This window comes from Ursus americanus, chromosome 15, assembly GCF_024610735.1.
Source record: "Ursus americanus isolate L20-20 chromosome 15, mUrsAme1.1.p, whole genome shotgun sequence".
NCBI classification, from domain to species: domain Eukaryota; kingdom Metazoa; phylum Chordata; class Mammalia; order Carnivora; family Ursidae; genus Ursus; species Ursus americanus.
In genome coordinates this window covers 9,531,591-9,551,234 of record NC_142141.1, presented here as the reverse complement: position 1 = coordinate 9,551,234, position 19,644 = coordinate 9,531,591, and the positions used below count along the sequence as shown (strand labels likewise).

The 19,644-nt window shown below is 42.6% G+C and overlaps 1 protein-coding gene across 1 annotated transcript in view; it reads left to right on the top strand.

Annotated features, from left to right (window-relative positions):
- TENM2 (teneurin transmembrane protein 2) overlaps window positions 1-19,644 on the top strand; it is a 524,046-nt gene that overhangs the window by 358,807 nt on the left and 145,595 nt on the right. Inside the window, exon 9 of the mRNA XM_045792137.2 lies at window positions 17,266-17,460. Within this exon, the coding sequence (XP_045648093.2) occupies window positions 17,266-17,460 (195 nt within the window). The remainder of the gene's footprint in view (window positions 1-17,265; window positions 17,461-19,644) is intronic.

Sequence of the window (19,644 nt, the reverse complement as noted above, 5' to 3'; positions counted from 1 at the left end):
CTCATCACACCGTTTGCCCAGTCCTGTTTCATCAGCCTCCACCGTGCTCTGCTCCGTTTCTCCTCTCTGACTTCACAGTCACTGCCCTGTGCACGTGGCCACCAGCCTCTGTCTGATGCCATTCCCCCTATTCACAGCGTGCGGCATTCTGCAGAGCTCTGGGGAGCAGGTCCTACTCTCTTTGAACACCTTCAGGAGGCAGGTGTCTCCCACAATGGCTACCAAACTTTGGTTTGCAGACATTTCCGTGGGGAAATTGTTACAAATGCATATTCCCAGGCTTGGCCCCCATGCCAGCCAATTCTGAATCCATAGGACTGGGCTGGGGCTCAGGCACATGCATTTTTAACAAGCCTCGCAGGGGGCTCTGATGCAGGTTGTCAGGGACCATATTCTGAGAATAAAGAACATTCTTAGAGTGACATTCAAGGTCTTTCATGATTTCAGCTGCTTTTGCAACTATTATCTCCTACTAAAGCCCATACGCCATAGGTTCGGGCTACTTGTCATCCATAAAGCGTCATAGCCCTGCTTCTTCCTCCGTGCTCATGCTGCTGCTTCAGCTGGAATGTTCTCAGCAGTCCCAACCTTTCCTATCAAACTGCTGCTCGCAGGTCCCCACCTCCCCAAAACACCCCTAGACGGGACCCTGCAGTCACACAGGCCTTGGCAACATCTTGGCAGTGACCCTTCCCCCATGCTGTGCCAGGTTCTAGCCGGGCGATTCCATCGGTTTCTCCTGCTGGATCACAAGTTTCTAGCCGTCCTCTTTATTATACTTCCTCGCACTCGGTTTGTACCCGGGAAGCAGTGTGTGGTCTCTAAATGTTCGGTGATTTGCATTTAGGGGATAAGACTTGTAAAGATGAAAACATTGCCCGAAAATGTGCAAGAACCAAATGAGTGCTGGAGAACAGGGTTCTAATTTATCAGATTAATCATGCGGTGATGATTCAGCCAACTTTGAGGCACAACTTGAAATGAAGGGAAGGAGGGACGGAAGGAGAAGAGGAGGAATAAAAAAAGGAAGAAAACAGAAGAGTTGACCTTGGTCCGCCATTTTACATGCATGATCTCAGAAGAGCGCAGTGATTAAGAAGGAAGGCGAGAGTTTGAATTTGCTAGGATCGAAGCCATGTTCCTCCAGTTAGATGTACCCATTTTAAAAAATTACTTAACCTCCATGAGCCTTGGTTTTCTCAGCTGTAAAATGGAGGCAAATAGTAATACTACCTGTCGCACTGCTGTGAGGACTGAAAAGTAAATTCATGTCAAGTGTGTAGAACCGTGCTTGGCATGTATCAAATGCTCCATAAATGTTAGCTAGTACTGGTCTTCATGAGTCTTTGAAATCACTGTTGTTATCCTTATTTTACAGGAGAAACAGAAACTTAAGGACAGTAAGCTACTGGCCCAAGGTCACATAGCCGTGTCTGACTGACTCCAAGGCTTATAGCCCTAATGGCCACACAGGAGAGAGGCTTGGCAGGAAGATCCCCGGAATGGAGGGCAGTGACCACTCCCAAAGCCCACGTGGGCAGCTCGGGCTGTCTGACTGTCCTGCTGGGCACTGCCTTTTAACCTGCTTTCCCCGTTAGTCACTCCCCTTAACAGACTTCTGCCTCAGGAAAGGAATGACAAGCCCCTTATCCCCTCCCTGCTGGTGGAGGGGTCGTCCCCACCACCCCAGAAACACCTCCCGCAGAACTTTCTTGGCACAGAAGCCCCCTCCCCTATTTTTCCACTGGCCTCACCTGTCAGTGAAAGACACTCAGGCCGCGCTGGTCCTCCCTTACAACAAGCACGGACATACCTTGTGTGTTGTTCCTTCAGATTCTCTGTCTTGCACTCCTGTCTCCCTCCGCTCCCCCAGCTCCCCTGACTATCCCCGTTAATGTAGAAGGGCCAGGGGCCACTGTGGCTGCCACAGCACATTGTGGTTTGATGGCTGAAGCCCACCTCTCCTTCCTCCCACCCCTGACCTGAGAAAATGTGCAGGAATTCCTTGGCAGCAAGGGCCCAGGACAAGGGGTTTAAAGCAGATGCACTTGGAAAACACCTTGCAGAAAGGGACTGAGGCACTGTGCCAAGGGTTTTATATAATTATTTCATTTCATCTTCACAATGCACATCATTATCGCCCCCATTTCACAGCTAAGGAAACTGAGGCTCAGAGAAGGTAAGGCACTTGCCCCTGTACAGCATTAGAACTCATCGAATCACCTGGGCTCCCTCCAGAGTTTCTGCTTCAGTCGGTCAGTAAGTCTGGAGTATTAGCCTCAGCCTGGGGAGCTTGTTAAATATCCAAACCCTCAGTCCCGATGAATGGAATCATCTTCTGATTCCAGCCCTTCTGAATCAAGATCTGCATTCCTATGGGATCCCCAGAAGACTTTTGTGCCATTCAGGTCTGAGTCTAGATAACGTTGCCCTTGAACTCTGCTGAGACTCCCCAAAGAGAGTTGTGACCAGAAGCAGCGACATCACTTTGACCCCCACCCCAGCTCCCTGGCTCCCCGGCTCAGCTCGAGAGGCATGGAGGAGGCCCGCCTCCAGTGTGTGGAAGTTGCCGTCCCCATCATTTAGTGGCCTCCTGTGAGCCCATGCCCGCAGCCTCCGAAACTGTCGTTCACGGTGCCCATGCTTGCTGTATTACCAAACAAATCATTTCCCAGGGCTTAAATCAGTCAGCCCTCCCCCAAGTTAAATTGCTTTGGAGACTAAAAAGGGACTTTTTTCCCCCTTTTTAAGCGACTAGGTAGGTTGCCAAGCAGCCTTAGGAAGCAGAGTGCCTAACCCTGGGGGAGCTTGCTATCGATGTGGTGCAGAGTAGAAGTATTAGGGTTTTAGGAAAACCTCTGTATTGGTAAATAAGCCAGTGTTTAGAGAGGGAGTTGGCTGGGAGGGGTGACATGGAAGAGGGTGCTTTACCCTCACCTGTCCCTTTACAATGGGATGAGTCAGAATCATTCTTTCCTAATAAAAATGATAATAAAATCCATCTGTAGATTTCTTATTGTTTGTCAGGCAATATATAGCACTTTATAGACTTATCTCATTTCACCCTCTTAAAAACACAACGAGGTAGGTACCCCCGAATTCTTGTCCCATCTTAAAGGAAATCAAGGCTGAAAATAGCATCTAGTGTCACACAGCGAGTAACAATGAAGGGAGATTCAGGCTGACTCCTCAGCCTACACTATGCCTGGCACTGCTCTACCGGCTGGGGACACAGCAGTAAATAAAGAGCTCCTCTAGGTCTTCCGGAAGCTTCCATGCTTGTAGATAACAAAACACCAATAATTTGCAAACACGACTCATTGCTTGAACCGCAGTAAGTGAATTCTGGACTTGAGCCACAGAAAGGTTCACTGTGTACTGTAAAGAATTTAAATACTCATTATGTAATTAATGTTGTTTGGTCACACACACACACACACACACTTAGACGTTTCTTAAGAACAGCTTAAGCACTTACCGATTGAGAACTTTTATAACTCTCAAAATGGAGTCATCCCCATATCTCTACAGGTATTTTAAATGAATTGAATTAATCATAGGCTTAAAAGTCTCTTGTGATCTTCGTTAACTTCCCTGGGTTTAATTAAAACATCTGTGCACTTTTAATTTATCGATTCATCCAACTCATATGTCATGTTTTTAACACACCCCAGCATGCTCCGCATCATTTTTAACCCGATTTCCACTTAACTAAAGCAATTAAATTCACCCCGGATTAATTAAAGCATCCATACTTTCGTGCTTAAGTCAGCGTGTGCGTCTTTCCCCACATGGCTCCTGAATGTCAGAGATCTGACACACCTGATGAGTTTTTTGTCCTTCTGGAAATTCTTCCCTGAATCGCTTTCTTGCTTATTAATGTGCCATTTGACAGAACAGGAATGAGGAAGTTGGTGCGCCTGAACTTTGGCCCTCTGAGCCAGAGACTCTGCCCCTGTCTGTCAGAAGCGCCCTCTGCTGTCTCCTTCTCTTCACGGGGGTCCTGCCGGATCTTGCCCCCACTGGGACCAACTAGCGCTGAAATGTTCCAGGCAGGAAGTGGGGGTTGCTGTTTGGGTCAGAGGTGACCATCGTGATCGGAATGGCTGGTGATCTTTGCGTTTGTACTTCTATAATTGTTCCTTATTTCTATTTTCCAACCTCCTCCCTCTTCCTACACCGACAGCCCTTTAGCGCCCTGTCCATTTAGTAGGGAGGGAAAACTGAGGCACAGAGGTCAACAGGCTTCTTGGTTGGGCACAGTGAGCCATGGAGCCATCTAGACAGTGACAAATCATCCCCAGCCCCTGAGAGCTAGTTTGCATTTCTGCCCCCTACCGGCTGTGTTTGACCGAGCCCATTTCCCCTCAGCCAGGGCAGTATTGATCGTTACCCGTCTTCTGAATGTTTTTTCCCCCAATCTAATAGGCCAGGGATTATTTCTCCTCATTATTTTATCTGTATTTAATTAATTGCTAGTGAAGCTATGTGTCTTCTCGTACTTTCATAGGGAGTTTACATTTCTATTTATATGTTCTTTGCCTAGATTTTCATTCATTCGTCACTTTTTATCCATTTGTAAGAGCTCTTTGTGTATTTCAGATATCAAACTTTATTCTGTAAAATGTGTTAAAAATATGTCTTCCTGGGGTTGCTCATCGCTTAATTTTGTTTAGGGCATTCTTTGTAGTATAGAAGATGTAAATCTTATGTAATGAAACCCGATCTTCTTTTCCTGCTCAATCTCTAGAATTTATCTTCCTTACATATCCTCCTCCCAAGAAAATAAAATGGGTCTTCGTATTTTTTTCTAATGCGTTTGTAGCTTTTTTTTCCTATTTAGATCTTCAATCTGTGCGGAATTTTTTTTTTTCACTTTTACTGAGAAATAATTAACATACATCACTGTAGAAGTTTAAGGCTACCATTCATCTTCTCATATAGATGTTCTTTCTCATAAAAAGAAAAAGATAAAGAAAACAGGAAAAAATATTCTGTCCTCGTGATGAGAACTCTTAGGATTTTACTACCTTCACTACTGTCCTATATATCATACAGCAATGTTCGCTGCTGTCCTCATGCTGTATATTATAGCCCCAGTACTTACTTATCTTATAATTGAAAGTGTGTCCCTTTTGACCACCTACCTCCAGTTCCCCTCCCCCCCCACCTCTGGTAACTACAAGTCTGATCTCTTTTTCTGTGCGTTTGGTTTGTCGTGCTGTTTTTCAGATTCCACATGTAGGTGAGATTGCACAGTTTTGTCTTTCTCCACCTGACATTTCACTTAGCATAGTGCCTTCAAGTTCCATCCATATTGTTGCAGATAGTAGGATGTCCTCATTTTTTATGGCTGAATAATATTCCATCGTGTATATATACCATAGCTTTTTATTTTTTCACCCATCAGCAAACATTTAGACCGTTTCCATGCCTTAGTGGTTATAAATGATGCTCCTATGAATATGGGGGTGCAGATATCTTTTTGAGTTAGTTAATGATTTTGTTCACTTTGGGGATATTCCCAGAAGTGGAACTGCTGGTTTATGGTGGTTCTATTTTTTGAGGATCCTTTTACTCTTCTTCATAGTAGCTATACCAATTTACAGTCCCACCAACAGTGCACACATGTTCCCTTTCCTCCACATACACACCAGCATGTGTTATCTCTTGTTATCTCTTTGAATGGTGGCCATTCTAACAGGCATGAGATGATATCTCATTGTGGTTGTAATTTTCATTTCTCTTAAGGGCTGGTGACGCTGAGCATCTTTTCCTGTACCCATTGGCCTTTCGTCTATCTTTTTTGAAGGAATGCCTATTCAGGTCCTTTGCCCATTTTTAAATTGGGTTATTTGCTTTTGTTTTTGTTTGTTTTTGCTATTGAGTTGTAGGACTTCCTTATATGTTTTGGGTAGTAACCTCTTATCAGATACATGGGGTTTGCAAATATTTTTTTCCTGTTGAGGGTTGTCTTTCACTGTGTTGGTGGTTTCTTTTGCTGTGGAGAAGCTTTTCGGTTTGATGTAGTCCCACTTGTTTCTTTTTATTTTGTTCTTGTGTTTTAGCTGTCATATCCAAAAAAATCATAAGCAAGATCCATGTTAAGGGGTTTTGTTCCTATGTTTTCTCCTAGGGGTTTCATAGTTTCGGGTCTTACATTTAAGTCTTTAATCTATCTTGAGTTCATTTTTGTAAGTGGTATAAGAAAGGGGTCCAGTTTCATTCTTTACATGTGAATATCAGTTTTCCCAGCTCCTTTTATTGAAGAAACCATCTCTTCTCCAGTAAAGACCCTTGGCTTCCTTGCCAAGTATTAGTTGACCATGTAAGCTTGGGTTTATTTTAGGACTCTCAATTCTTTCTGTTGTTCTATGTGACTGCTTTTATGCCAGGACCATACTGTTTTGGTGACTATATCTTTATAGTATAGCTTGAACTCAGGAAGTATGATATCTCCTGCTTTGTTCTTTCTCGGGATTTCTTCTGCTATTTGTGGTCTTTTGTGAAATAAAATGCTACTGGAATTTTGATAAAAACCTCATTGAATCTATAGATGACTTTTGTTAATACCAGCATTCTAACAATATTAATTTTTCCAATCCATAAGCATAGGATACTTTCTATTTATTTGTGTCTTCTTTGATTTCTTTCATCGGTGTCTTATAGCTTTCAGAATAGAGCTCTTTCTCCTCCTTAGTTAAATTTATTCCGAAGTATTTAACTGTTTTTGATGCTATTGTAAATGGCATTAGTTTCTTCCTTTTTCAAAAAATTTATTGTTAGTGTATAGAAACACTATGGATTTTTGTATGCTAATTTTGTATCCTGCAACTTTATGGAATTCATCAGTTAGATCTCAGTTTTCTGGTTGAATGTTTTAAGATTTTCTCTGTATAAAATCATGTCATCTGCAAATAGAGACAATTTTACTTCTTCCTTTCCAATTCCAGTGCCTTTTAGTTCTTTTTCTTGACTGATTGTTCTTGCTAGTACTTCTAATACTTCATTGACTAGGAGTAATGAGAGTGGGCACCCTTGTTTTGTTTCTGATCTTAGAGGAAAAGCTTTCAGCCTTTCACCAGTGACTATGATGTCAGCTGTGGGCTCACCATATGTGACCTTTATTATGTTGAGATATGTTCCTTCTTTGCCTAATATGTTAAGAGTTTTTTTTTTTTTAATTTATTTGACAGAGATAGAGACAGCCAGCGAGAGAGGGAACACAAGCAGGGGGAGTGGGAGAGGAAGAAGCAGGCTCATAGCAGAGGAGCCTGATGTGGGGCTCGATCCCATAACTCCAGGATCACGCCCTGAGCCGAAGGCAGATGCTTAACCGCTGTGCCACCCAGGCGCCCCTATGTTAAGAGTTTTTATCATGAATGGATAATAAATTTTGTCAAATGCTTTTTTTCTATGTCTATTGAGATGGCATTGTTTTGTTTCCTTTTATTAATGTAATATGTCACATTAATTGGTTGATGTATGTGAACCATCTTTGCATCCCAGGAATAAATTCCACTTGATCATGGTGAATGATCTTTTTAATGTACTGCTAAATTCAGTTTGCTAGTATTTTGGTGAGAGTTTTGCATCTATATTTATTAGGAATACTGGCCTATAGTGTTCTTTTCTACTAGGGTTATTTTCTGGTTTGGGTATCAGACAATGCTAGCCTCATAAAATGTATTCTCAGCCCCCTTGCCTGGGTGGGAAGATGAGGGGCCACTCCAGGCTACTCTCAGTTCCCCAAACAGGATCTCCAATTGGGATTTTTTGGAAGAGTTTGAGAAAGATTGGTGTTAATTCTTCTTTAAATGTTTGGTAAAATTCACCAATGAAGCCATCTGGTTCTGGGTTTTTCTTCATTGGAAGATTTTTTTTATTACTAATTCAATTCTGTCTCCTTATTGGTAATTTGTTTATTCAGATTTTCTAACAATTTTTCCATCTCTTCTAGGTCGTCCAGTTTTTTGGTGAATAGTTGTTCATAGTAGCCTTTTCTGATCCTTTGTATTTCTGTGTTATCAGTTGTAATGTCTCCTTTTTCATTTTTCAGTTTGTTGATTTGGGTCCTTTTTTTCTTTTTCTGGGTTAGTCTAGCTACGGGTTTGTCAATTGTGTTTATCTTTCAAAGAACCAGCTCTTACTTTGGTTACTCTTTCCTATTGTTTTTCTGTTCTTTATTTCATTTATTTCTGCTCTAATCCTTATGCTTTCTTCTGCTAACTTTGGGCTTAGTTTTTTTATTTTCTGGTTCCTTAAGGCATAGAGTTACATTGATTATTTGGGCTCTTTTTGCTTCTTAATGTAAGCATTTATTGCTGTAAACTTCCCACTTAGAACTGCTTGTGCTGCATCCCATCAGTTCTGATGGGTTGTGTTTCTATATTCATTTGTTTTAAGAAATCGTTTTTCCCCTTTAATTTCTTCTTTGATCAATTGTTTGTTCAGGAGGATGTTGTTTAATTTCCATGTGTTTGTGAATTTTCCAGTTTTCCCCTTGCTATTGATTTCTAGTTTCATACCACTGTGGTCCAAGAAGATACTTGGTATAATTTTCGTCTTCTTGGTTTCTCTACGACTTGTTTTGTGGCCTCACATATGGTCTGTCCTAGAAAATGTTTTATGTGCGCTCCAGAAGAACGTATATGCTGCCGCTGAACAGAAGGTTCTGTGTATGTCTGTTAGGTCCATTTGCTCATGGTGTTGTTCAAATCAGCTATTTCCTCATCGATTCTCTGTCTGGATGATCTATCCATTGTTGAGAAAGTCCCCAACTATTATCGTATTACTGTTTATTTCTCCTTTTAGCTCTGTTAGTTTTCGCTTTATATATTTAGTTGCTCCAATGTCGGGCACATAAATATTTACCATTGTTTTTCTCGTATTGATGTATTGACCCCTTAATATAATGACTTTCCATGTTTCTTTTTATCATTCTCAAAGTCTCTTTTGTCTGATATAAGTATAGCTACTCTGCCTTTTGTTGTTGTTGTAGTCGTTGTTACTGTTTACTTGAAATGTCTTTTTTTCCATCCCTTCACTCTCTGTGTCTTTGAGGCTAACACAAGTCTCTTAGATAGCATATTGTTGGATTTTGTCTTTTTTTCCAATCAGCCACTCTTTGTGTTTCGATTGGAGATTGTAATCATTTACATTTAAAATAACTATCGACAAGTAAACACTATTGCCATTTTGTTAATTGCTTTCTGGTTGTTTTGTAGATCCATTGTTCCTTATTCCTTATCCTGCTATTTTTGTGTGTGTTTTGTTGTCTTTTGACATCAGTATACTTTGATTTCTTTATTGTATTTTTTTGTGTGTAATTACTACAAGATTTTCTCTTGTGTTTACTGTGAGATTTACATAAAATATTTTAAATTTATGACACCCTGTTTTAAACTGATAATTTCAATAGAATTCATATATTTTATACTTTTCCCATTCACATTTTAGATTATTGCTATTACAGTTTACATGTTTTTTTTATATTATATAACTTAGAGCTAGAGTTGTAAGTTAGTTGTGAACCACTATTACCATATTGCAGAATCTAACTATATATTTGCCATTACCAATGAGATTTACACTACCTTCTTGTGTTTTTATGGTGTTAATTAGCATTCTTTCACTTCCACTCACAAAACTCCTTTAGCATTTCTTGTAAGGCAGGTCTGGTGGTCATGAACTCCCTCAGCTTTTGTTTATTTGGGTAGGTCTTTATTCCTCCTTTGTTTCTGAAGAACAGCTTCACCGGGTATAGAAATCTTGGTTGACAGTTTTATTCAATGTTCGGAATATGTCATCCCATTTTCTCCTGGCCTGAAAAGTTTCTGTTGAAACATCAGTTGATTGTCCTACGGGTATTCCCTTGTATATAACTTCGATTTTTTTCTCTTGCTGCTCTTAAAATTCTTTCTTTGTCTTTGACTTTTGACAATTTAATTAATGTGGCACAGTGTAACCCTATTTAAGTTCAGCCTATTTGTGGTTTTTTCAGTCTCATGGATCTGGATGTCCATTTCTCTCCCTAGGTTTGGGAAGTTTTCAGCCATTATTTCTTTAAGTACACTTCCTGTTCCTCTCTTTCTCACCTTCTGGAATTCCCATAATGTGAATATGGTTTCTTTTCATTGTGTCCTATAATTCCTATAGGCGTTCTTCACTCTTTCATTCTTTTCTTTTCGCTCCACCAACTGGGTGATTTCCATTGTTCTGTCCTCCAGTTCACTGATTCTTTCTTCTGCATGGTCCAGTCTACTATTTTTGAAACTCTCTATTGAATTCTTAGTTCAGCTATTATATTTTTCAACTCGAGGAATTTTTTTTTGATGGTTTCTATTTCCTTGTCAAACTTCTCATTTGGTTCACGCATCATTTTCCTACTTTCACTTGGTTGTGTTTTCTTGTAGTTTACTGAGCTTCCTCAAGAGGATTATTTTGAATTCTTTGACAGTTCATACATCTCCATTTCTTTAGGGTCAGTTATTGGAATTTTATAGTTTCCTTCTGTAGTGTCATATTTATCTGATTCTTTTGTGGTCCTTGATTCTTTATGTTGATATCTGCACATTTGAGTAATGGAACTCTTCTTCCAAATTTTATAGGTTTGCTTTGGAAAATACAGCTCCTCACCAGTCAGCTCATTTTGGCTTTCTGGGTGTGTCTAGTGGTAATGTCCTTGGGCAGGTGGGGCCTGCTATTATGGTCTGTTTGGAGGTCGGGCAACTGTTTGAGCCCTAAGGACAAGGCTGAGAACAGTTGAATGTGACTACTGGCTTGCTTCTCTACCCAAGTGAAGCTATAAGATGGGCTCCATGATTCCCTGGATTCTCTGGTCAGGCTTAATAAATGGTCAGGACTAGGTATTATAGTCAGTAATAGACAGACTATGAATTAGTTAAGGCAGCAGGCCAAAACCCAAGGTTTGTACAGTTCATTTTTTGGGAGTTCAAATCAGGCCAGAGTATTCACTGAATTCTCTGGTCATATGAGGCCACTCATTTTGCTCTACAGACAAAGGAAACCACAGGTTGTGCTCTCTGTTTAAATGCCACTGTATGTAGTGTTGTTGAATGGGCTATGTAGCTTCCCATGTGTTCTGGTCAAGTTCCTTGGTCACACAGGCTGAAGGCTATACTCAGCAATGAGTAAGGCTACAAATTAGATTCCCTGCCAGGGAACTGTGGGGGAAGCTGCTCTAAAACCGGTAAAACTCTTTGTTGTCTTAACGCATACCAACTTGTACTCCAAGTTCCAGGGCCAAACAGGTCTACTGGCTTTGCTCTGCAAACTGTTGGCTCTGTCTGCCCTACTCTCAGCTCTAGCACCACTGGGCTGTACAGCTTTCATAGTTTGTTTTGCCAGCCCTGGTATATAGGGCCAAAAGTCACACACCACAGTGCATGGGGCTGTGTCTCAGCCCCCTTGCCTGGGTGGGAGTGGGAGGGACTGCTCCAGGCTACTCTTGATTTCCAAACAGTCTCTCCAGGTGGGAGGGGCTGAGAGCTACCTTCAGAGTTGGCTATGAATTAATTCCTTTACTTGTGCATAGCACAGAAACCCTCCATGTCTGGTACTAGCTTTGCTTTGGGGGCAATCAGCTCTTCCTGTCTGTCCCTTAACTCAAGCACCATTGGGCTACACTGCTTCCAGGAGTTGTCACCAGCCCTTCTGGTCAGATGGGGCTGGAAGACCCTCTACACAGTGGGTAGGGCTACGATTCAGCTCCTTGCTTGGGTATGGGCAAACTAGGTTCTAGAGCCCACAAAACTCCTCATTTAAAGACCCACATCAGGCAGGTCTGCTTCCCACCAAGTCCCCTGGTCAGAGTACACCCCCACCTTTGTTCTGCAGATGAGCAAAAATGCTGGTTGGGCTACCCTTTGGGTCCTGCAGGTATGAGCTTCCTCTGCCAAGATCCATGCATTAGCTGTGGCAAGCCTTTCCCCATGCTCCCTCGCAGTCAGATTCCCAGTGTTTGGGATTCCCCTGCAATCCCCAGTGGATGGGATTCCCCAGCAAACCCCTGCAATTCCCCTGAGATCAGAGTCGGGGCTCCCACATAGCAACCCACAATGGTGGGGGATGGGGCTGGTTGTTCCCCAGGGTTCTTTTTTCCCGCTGGAGGAGCTGAAGGCTCAGGGAGCTGTCTCCACATGGTGCTACCCTGGCATGGGGGAGAGGCAATGCCGTCCAATGTAGCCATTTATTTTACTTTCTACTACAATCTGTCTCTGAGTTACAGGAGGGTCTTCAGCCTCACCCCCACATTCTAGGATTCTCTCAGTGGTATCTTGTTCATGAATAGTTGTTAGTTGTTCTTCCTGTGAAAGAGAACAAAGTCAGGGAAGTGGTGACATCGCTCTGGAATTTGAATACAACAACATTTTTTAATACAATGTTCAGTAGATGTTAAGCTTTATTGTCTACCACGTAGATTGCCATTTGCAGGGACCTAGCAAGAAGTGAAGCCTATCTTTCCTAACACATTATGCTCAGCACCAAGCTAATTCCACAACTGGGGAAGACCAGGGGACACCAGTGTTGGTGTTAAAGACACTAAACTTTGCAAGCTTTGCCTTTGTAACCCAAATATTACATCCTCAATTGCTTCAGGAGAATCACGGCATCTTTATTTCTACATCACTTTTTTCCAACCACCTAACCCAGCTACTAGCACATATTAGGTTATTCATAAATATTTATTGACTAACAGGGACGTAAGGCCACCAATTGTTAGTGCTATTTTGACAATTTCCCCAGATTACTAGGTTCAAGTATTCTCAAGTCTCTTTTCCACAGAGGCTTTCGATCAGATTTCAAAAAATTTTTTAAAGGCACAATAGTTGAAATTCCCTCTGTACATCTGGCCTGGCCTATAAATGACTTGGCAAGATGCAGATATTTTTTCTCTGCCTTATGATTCAGCCTTTTCAACATCTCTACATTTTCTCCAAGTATCTCCTCTACTGCAAGCTCCAAGTAGATGGGATTTGTTTTACTTAAAACTGCAGACCTGGGTGGCTTGTCCTGTTACTTCCCACTGAGTAAATAACACTGATAATTCATTTCATCCCTTACAGAGAACTTTGGGAGAGAGGAAAAAAAAAAAAGTTCGAGCTTGATCATTAAAATGAGTTTTACACCATTTAGGTGAATCTAAATTGTGCCTTTTTTTTTTTTTTTTTTTTTTTTTTTTTTTTGTCATCAGCCTGTTAAGTTGTCAGTCGTTAGTGGCAGTGGTAATTTATTTTTCTTCTGCGTGAGTCTTAGAGCTTCCATCTACTAGAATTAGTAAAACAAGAATAGTCATCTTGTATAAACATTTTAATTAATTTTAAGTAGTAGCTTGAATGCATAGTGTTCTGCTCCTGTAAGTCTTAGGAAGAGGAGAGAGAGGCAGGGACATAAAACATTCCATATGTGATTCCAGAACCACCTCCCACCCGCAATCAGAGAAGATTAGGGGAAGAAGAAGATGAGCTCTTTCCATTAGTATTATTTGATAATCTTGTGGTGGAGGTGGTGGTGGTAGTGGTGGTGTGTGTGTGCGTGTGTGTGTGTGCGTACATGCATGCAAATGCATGTGTACATCTGAGACATACTGCATTTTCAATTTTATTAACCCTTGCAGTCAATTTGGAGACTTAGCCTGGAATTTCCAGAAGGAACACCTGTCCATTGTAAACTGTGTGTCAGCTACTGCTCTGAGTCCTTGCACACATAATTGCACTTAATGCTCCCATCAGCTCTGAAAGACAATATTTTGAAAGTAAACTTGGGTCTCAGAGAAATGCAGTAATCTGGCCCAAATCCCAAAACTGGTAAGTGACAGGTCAAGTTTTAAACCCAGATCTTTCTGACACCAAAATCCTTGTTCTTTCCAATTCTCTTCTATATTACCTCCGGGTAGGGTGTGTGGGGTCAGGAGTTGTTTGTCCTATAACCTGACAGAAAAAAATCATGTAGATTTCGTGATAGTAAAAATACAGGAAGAGCTAATACGAGAGATCCCCACTTCACATTCAGCCTTTCAGTTGAAGATAAGATACTGTGACGCTCTGGGTTGAGTTATGTCTGAGAATGAGTCAGTTACTCCTGAGGGATGGTGCTCCGTGCAGGTCAGCCCAGCGGCCACTAGAAGGCTCGCTTCTGGCTTTTGCCCTCTGCCCCAATGGCAAATGGATTACTAGAGAAATTCATTCCCTCTTTAAGCTGCTTCCACTTTTTTATGTGGCATCAGCCAAGGCCATCCAGTGCCCTGCTTTCCAGAAAACACCACAGAGTTGTGCATTGTTTACCACACTCCTGGTGAGCACACAGCAAACATATTGAAAGAAGGCTGCATTTAGAATGGGGAGAATTCTCTGACCTCACTATTCTCCATTTTTCCCCTGAGTAATTTAAGTAGGTCACATTTTAAATTTGATTTCCCAAGCACCTGGTTTTAAATAAAATCCATTCTTACCTCCTAGACAATCCTGTATTTTTCACCACATGGAGTTTATGCAGAAGAAAAACAGTTTCAATAAGAATAAATAAAATATTATAACTGTACTTCATCAATTAATAAAGACAGTACTTATTTGCTCCTTATTTTTTACCCTCTTCCACTCTTTGAGAGGAAAGAAGGTGCAGTGGGAGTCCAATGGTGGGGATTTGATGTAACTTTCTCTGCTGTTCATGGCAGCTTGTCCAATATAGAATCCTCAAGTCAGGAACAGCGCTCGGAAGCTCGTTCCACTACATGTGTGGCTGCCCTTCTCACTAGTTTCCTACTTCAGTGGGCGAGAGTAGAAGTGGGGTAAGAAATGATGCCAATTCTGGTCTTCCCGGCAGAAGAGATACTTTTAGTGTTACCTAGATCAGAAACAGAAAGCGGGGCGCCTGGGTGGCACAGCGGTTAAGCGTCTGCCTTCGGCTCAGGGCGTGATCCCGGCGTTACGGGATCGAGCCCCACATCAGGCTCTTCCGCTATGGGCCTGCTTCTTCCTCTCCCACTCCCCCTGCTTGTGTTCCCTCTCTCGCTGGCTGTCTCTCTCTGTTGAATAAATAAATAAAATCTTTAAAAAAAAAAAAAAAAAAGAAAGAAACAGAAAGCGGATTTCCTCTGGAATGCCAACTCTGCCTTCTTGCCGGTCTCAGCCTGGGCACTGCGTTGAAGGTTTTGAGGCTCTGTCTAGGCTCTGGGTGACAAGATGCCATCACTTGATGATGTCTGCAGAGGTGCAGGAAGGGAGAATAGTAGTTGGTGTGCACACATTTGCCATTCCTGGCATAAAGCTTAGCACGTTTCGTGAGGAACTGACATGGAACAAATTTACTTTGTCTTCAAAGCCCTCTCAAAACATTGCAAAAGCCCATAATTTTTCTCATGCTTGTTCATATTTGCACAGTCCCTAACCTGAATCTTGGGCACCCTGGGCTGAAAGGCTTTTTCTGCCCTCTCTTAGACCATCAGTATGGGTAGCAACTCTGTCCAGATCTCTGTTTATGTATCCTGGGAATAGAAAGCATGCTCCCTGCCTTTAACGAGAGTCCATCCAAAATTCCATATGTGGCTTTGATGTTCTCACTTTTGATCTCATTACTGTCCTTTGCTAGATTCGGAAGGATAAGAATTCTGAGAATTATACCCTAAATGATTTTCACAACTGTTGTATTCGAAAACGTTTTTGGGGGGAGGGGGGATATTCTGCAATCATACATCAACTGTTGAGTTGTTTTTGTTTCGGGTCAGTTTACAATTAAGTTAAAACATGCACTTCCCCAGAAAAAGGCACCCTGAGTGCAGCATGAGGTCTACTCCAGAAACTGTTTTTTTTCCACATCTTTATAATCCATTTAGTGCTTGCCCATAACCTCCCTATTTGAGAATCTCTAAATATCAGGAACATAGGAGGAATATTTACTTACGTCAGCATTGATGAATGCAGAGCCAAAAGGAAATCAGTGATGTGATGAACATGGTCCTGTCCTCAAGGAGCGTACTAGAGCCCTAGGAAATTAGACGCTCACAGAAGGAAAGCTAGTTGTTATAAAAATGAGACAGAAACCTGACAACAGGGGATGACCGAGGATCCAGGGTGGTACCACTGACTACAGCGACATCTGATTAGAGGTGCCGCTGCTTCACAGGACAGGGACAGGCATGGGCTGTACGTACACGCGTACATGTGCATTGCAAATCACGCGTGAACCAGGAGTCACTGAAACATCCCCGTTGGTCATTCCTGAAGGTCCCTGAGTGCCAGTTCCATAGGAGGGAATCGCATCCTCCTTTCAGGCTCAAATGAGAAACCAGGTTGGAAATTTAGGTTCTTTACAAACTGATGCTGAAATGTAAAGCCCAAAGCCTGAAGGTGACCAGTAAAATCCCACTCTTGATCTCTGGAAGGGGTGAGTTGGCACGATTAAGGTGAAACTGGTGAGAGCCGTTGGCGATCTCATACCAGACGGTTCTCACTGATTCTCAGCCTTCTTCCTATCAACAGATGCGGGAGAGTCCCAGCCAAGACAGAAACTGCTGGAGGTTTCCTGTCTTCCACCTGCCCTCCCCTTCCTGCTCTTGTTTCCAATAGTCTAGGTGTATTGAGTCTATAGTTCATTACACTGTCATGCTTTGAGGTAGGCAGAGGGATACCTCTGTCTAGATAAGGAAACTAAGGCATAAAGAGATTAAGTGTGTCAAACGTGGCCCATCCCCCTTCCTTTTTAATGGATATCAACTTGTCAGGAATAGGAGCCGACTAACCAGAGGGTAAAATGCTCAGCAAAATGGGATCTGATCCCCTGTGCCACTAAAAATAACATGTGCATCCCTGTAGCTTTATCAAGGGCACAGCTGAGAATTGGGCCAACCTGCTTTCCAAGGGGGCTCCCCCTCTTTTGAGCTTTCTGACTTGGGCCACCAACCCGACCAGTCTGTACCTCATGCTTTAAATGGGCATCAGGATTCTAGCCTCCACCTCATTGAATAATTACGATGGTTATGTAATAAATTGCACATAGAGCATTCGAAGCTGTACCTGGCACGTAACACGCATGGAATTGGTGATTGTTATTAGTAGCATTTTTGTGGTTGTCATTGTGATGGTTACTGTTTATTTGAAGTCGGCTCTGCACCTCCACGACCAGAGTCCCCAGCCCAGAATATTGCAAGCAAAGCTGAAATGCCAGGTGGGCTCTGCCTTCTTAGATGGACTCAGCTCTTCGGGCACTGCCCCCTGTGACCTGGTGCTCTGTCTCTGGTTTTTGCAGCTGCCTGCCCCGTCCTGTGCAGTGGGAACGGACAATATTCTAAAGGGACGTGCCAGTGCTACAGCGGCTGGAAAGGCGCGGAGTGTGATGTGCCCATGAATCAGTGCATCGATCCTTCCTGCGGGGGCCACGGCTCCTGCATTGATGGGAACTGTGTGTGCTCCGCGGGCTACAAAGGCGAGCACTGTGAGGAAGGTAAGCGCCGCAGGGCCAGCCTGGGCAGCAGCAGAGGCAGGAGGCGTCTGCGGGCCCAGACTTTTGCTAATGAGCCCAATCCAAAGCTCCGCATTTTGCAAAGGAAACGTCAACATTTTGCACAGAGAACTTCAAACGCCTTTGCTTTTGTAGACTTCTAAGGTTGTAGAAAACACAGGCCTGTGGAGTGGTTCTGGAAGGAATGCTTTCTTTTATCCTTCTTTATGTTAATTAGCTACTTTTCCTCTTTAAATTGCTTTCTCTGCCTTTGTCTTTCTGCTCTTTGCCTGTAACGCCTCCTCCCCTTCCCGCTCCTTCTTTTCCTTTTTTTCTTTCTTCCCCTTCTGCTATCTTCCTGCCTCTTTTCTTTGCTTTATTTTAAATCCTGATTTGGGAATTACTAAAGATATCCAGAAAAAAACCCAAACAAAACAAAACAGAACACAAGAATCCTTAATCTCCCTGTCTCCCTATAGCTGTCTTTTTTTTTTAACTGTCCCTGGTAACCTAGTACCCGCATATGTCAATGTACATTTTAGCAAAAATTAATATCAATAGAAGGCAGTCAAACTTGAAAGACAATAGGCACCCATGTCATCTAGACACATTGTAGGTCACATGATCCCGGTTACCTAAATCAGAATTAGAAGAGGGTGGGGTTGTAGCACAGACCTGGAATTAGGTGAATTCTGAAGAGCTCAGTATAATATGCATTGAGGTGGCCTCTGGCACCCATGGGGAAAAGTTAGGGGTATAATCAGATGAATTCAGTCTGAAAAACATGATCAGAAATGAGACTTGGTGATCAGGAAGGGGGCATGGAGGATGGAGTGCAGGGATCGAGAGAAAGAGCCCCTCTCTGAAGGTGATCAGAAGCCAGCTTCTACTAGTCCTCATCACTCTGGTTAGTGCTTTCAGAAGAGTTATTTGGTACCAAGGTGTTGGGACCTCTAAGGCGAGGGAACTCCACCAACCTGCCTGTCAGCCTTTCCCCTCTGTATTTGTGCTTCCAGGGGATGGTCTCTGGTTGTCCTTCTGTTGTTTCTCTGTATCTAAAGCATCAAGCAGAGTTGCTAGGAAGGCACGAGCCTTGGTGCTGTCCATCCCTGGCTCACTCCCCAGCCTGTGAATCGGCTCAGCTGGTCTCTACCAGCTGAGTAGCTTTCCTCTATGTCTGTCTCGCAGGCACACGACCCCATACAACTCCCAGTGGAAAATGAAGCGTCAGCTCTCCCAACAAACTAAGGGAAAAAGTGAAGCCCACCGCCTACCCCATATGAAACATTTTGAGAGGACTGTCCAGGGTGCCCCCCAAGAAAAGACTCTGTTAGGCGCCATATCCCGTGTTCTCTCTCAGCTTCTCCCTGCCAAGCTGATAAGAAGGGACCTCAGGTGCTATGAGGGTCTCACGTGTGAGCGGGTCTGATCTCCCACCCCATTACGTTATGGATCTCCAGTGTTCTATAAAAATTTACCAGTCGTTACAGCATTTACCGCAAAGTAATGACAGTAACTTATCCTTAGTAACATGCAAAAGCTGCCCTCCTGAAATCTCCCATTTCATAGTTTTTAGAACTCTGGCTACAGAGAGTCCGCTTCCATGACATTATTCTTCTAGGATTTTCCAATACATCAGTGGTAATGCCCTTAATGGGACCCAGAAGTCTGACCCCTAGATCTTCATTTGCTCAACACTCTATATATTTTTTCCTCTATTATAAAAGGTAGCCTCCCTCCATCTGCATCATAAAACCAAATTGGGAGTTTGGATGGAGGAAGGACTGATTTAATAACCCTGCTTGAAAGGTTAAAGTTCTTAAAGATAAATGGATTGCAGAAGGCAAAGCTGCATTTGCTGAAAACATGGGAGAGGCCAATAATATGACAAGAAAGGTTAAAACGACCTTTTGCATACATCATTTGGCGAGAACAAAATGATAGAGCAATGACATTGCCTGTCTTAGAATTTTTTCCCTCCAGTAAAGATTGCTCATATCTGTATGAGTAGAATTTCAAGTGATTTCTCAACTTTCTTATTCTCCCTACCCGTCTTATTTAAATGTTCCGAATGAATTAACCATCCAACAAAACAAGGAAGCCACGTGGGTCATTATGAAAGGATGAAATCTCCTCTATTGATTTCTGCTACCCAAAAAGAATGAACCGAGGTGATTCATATGCTGT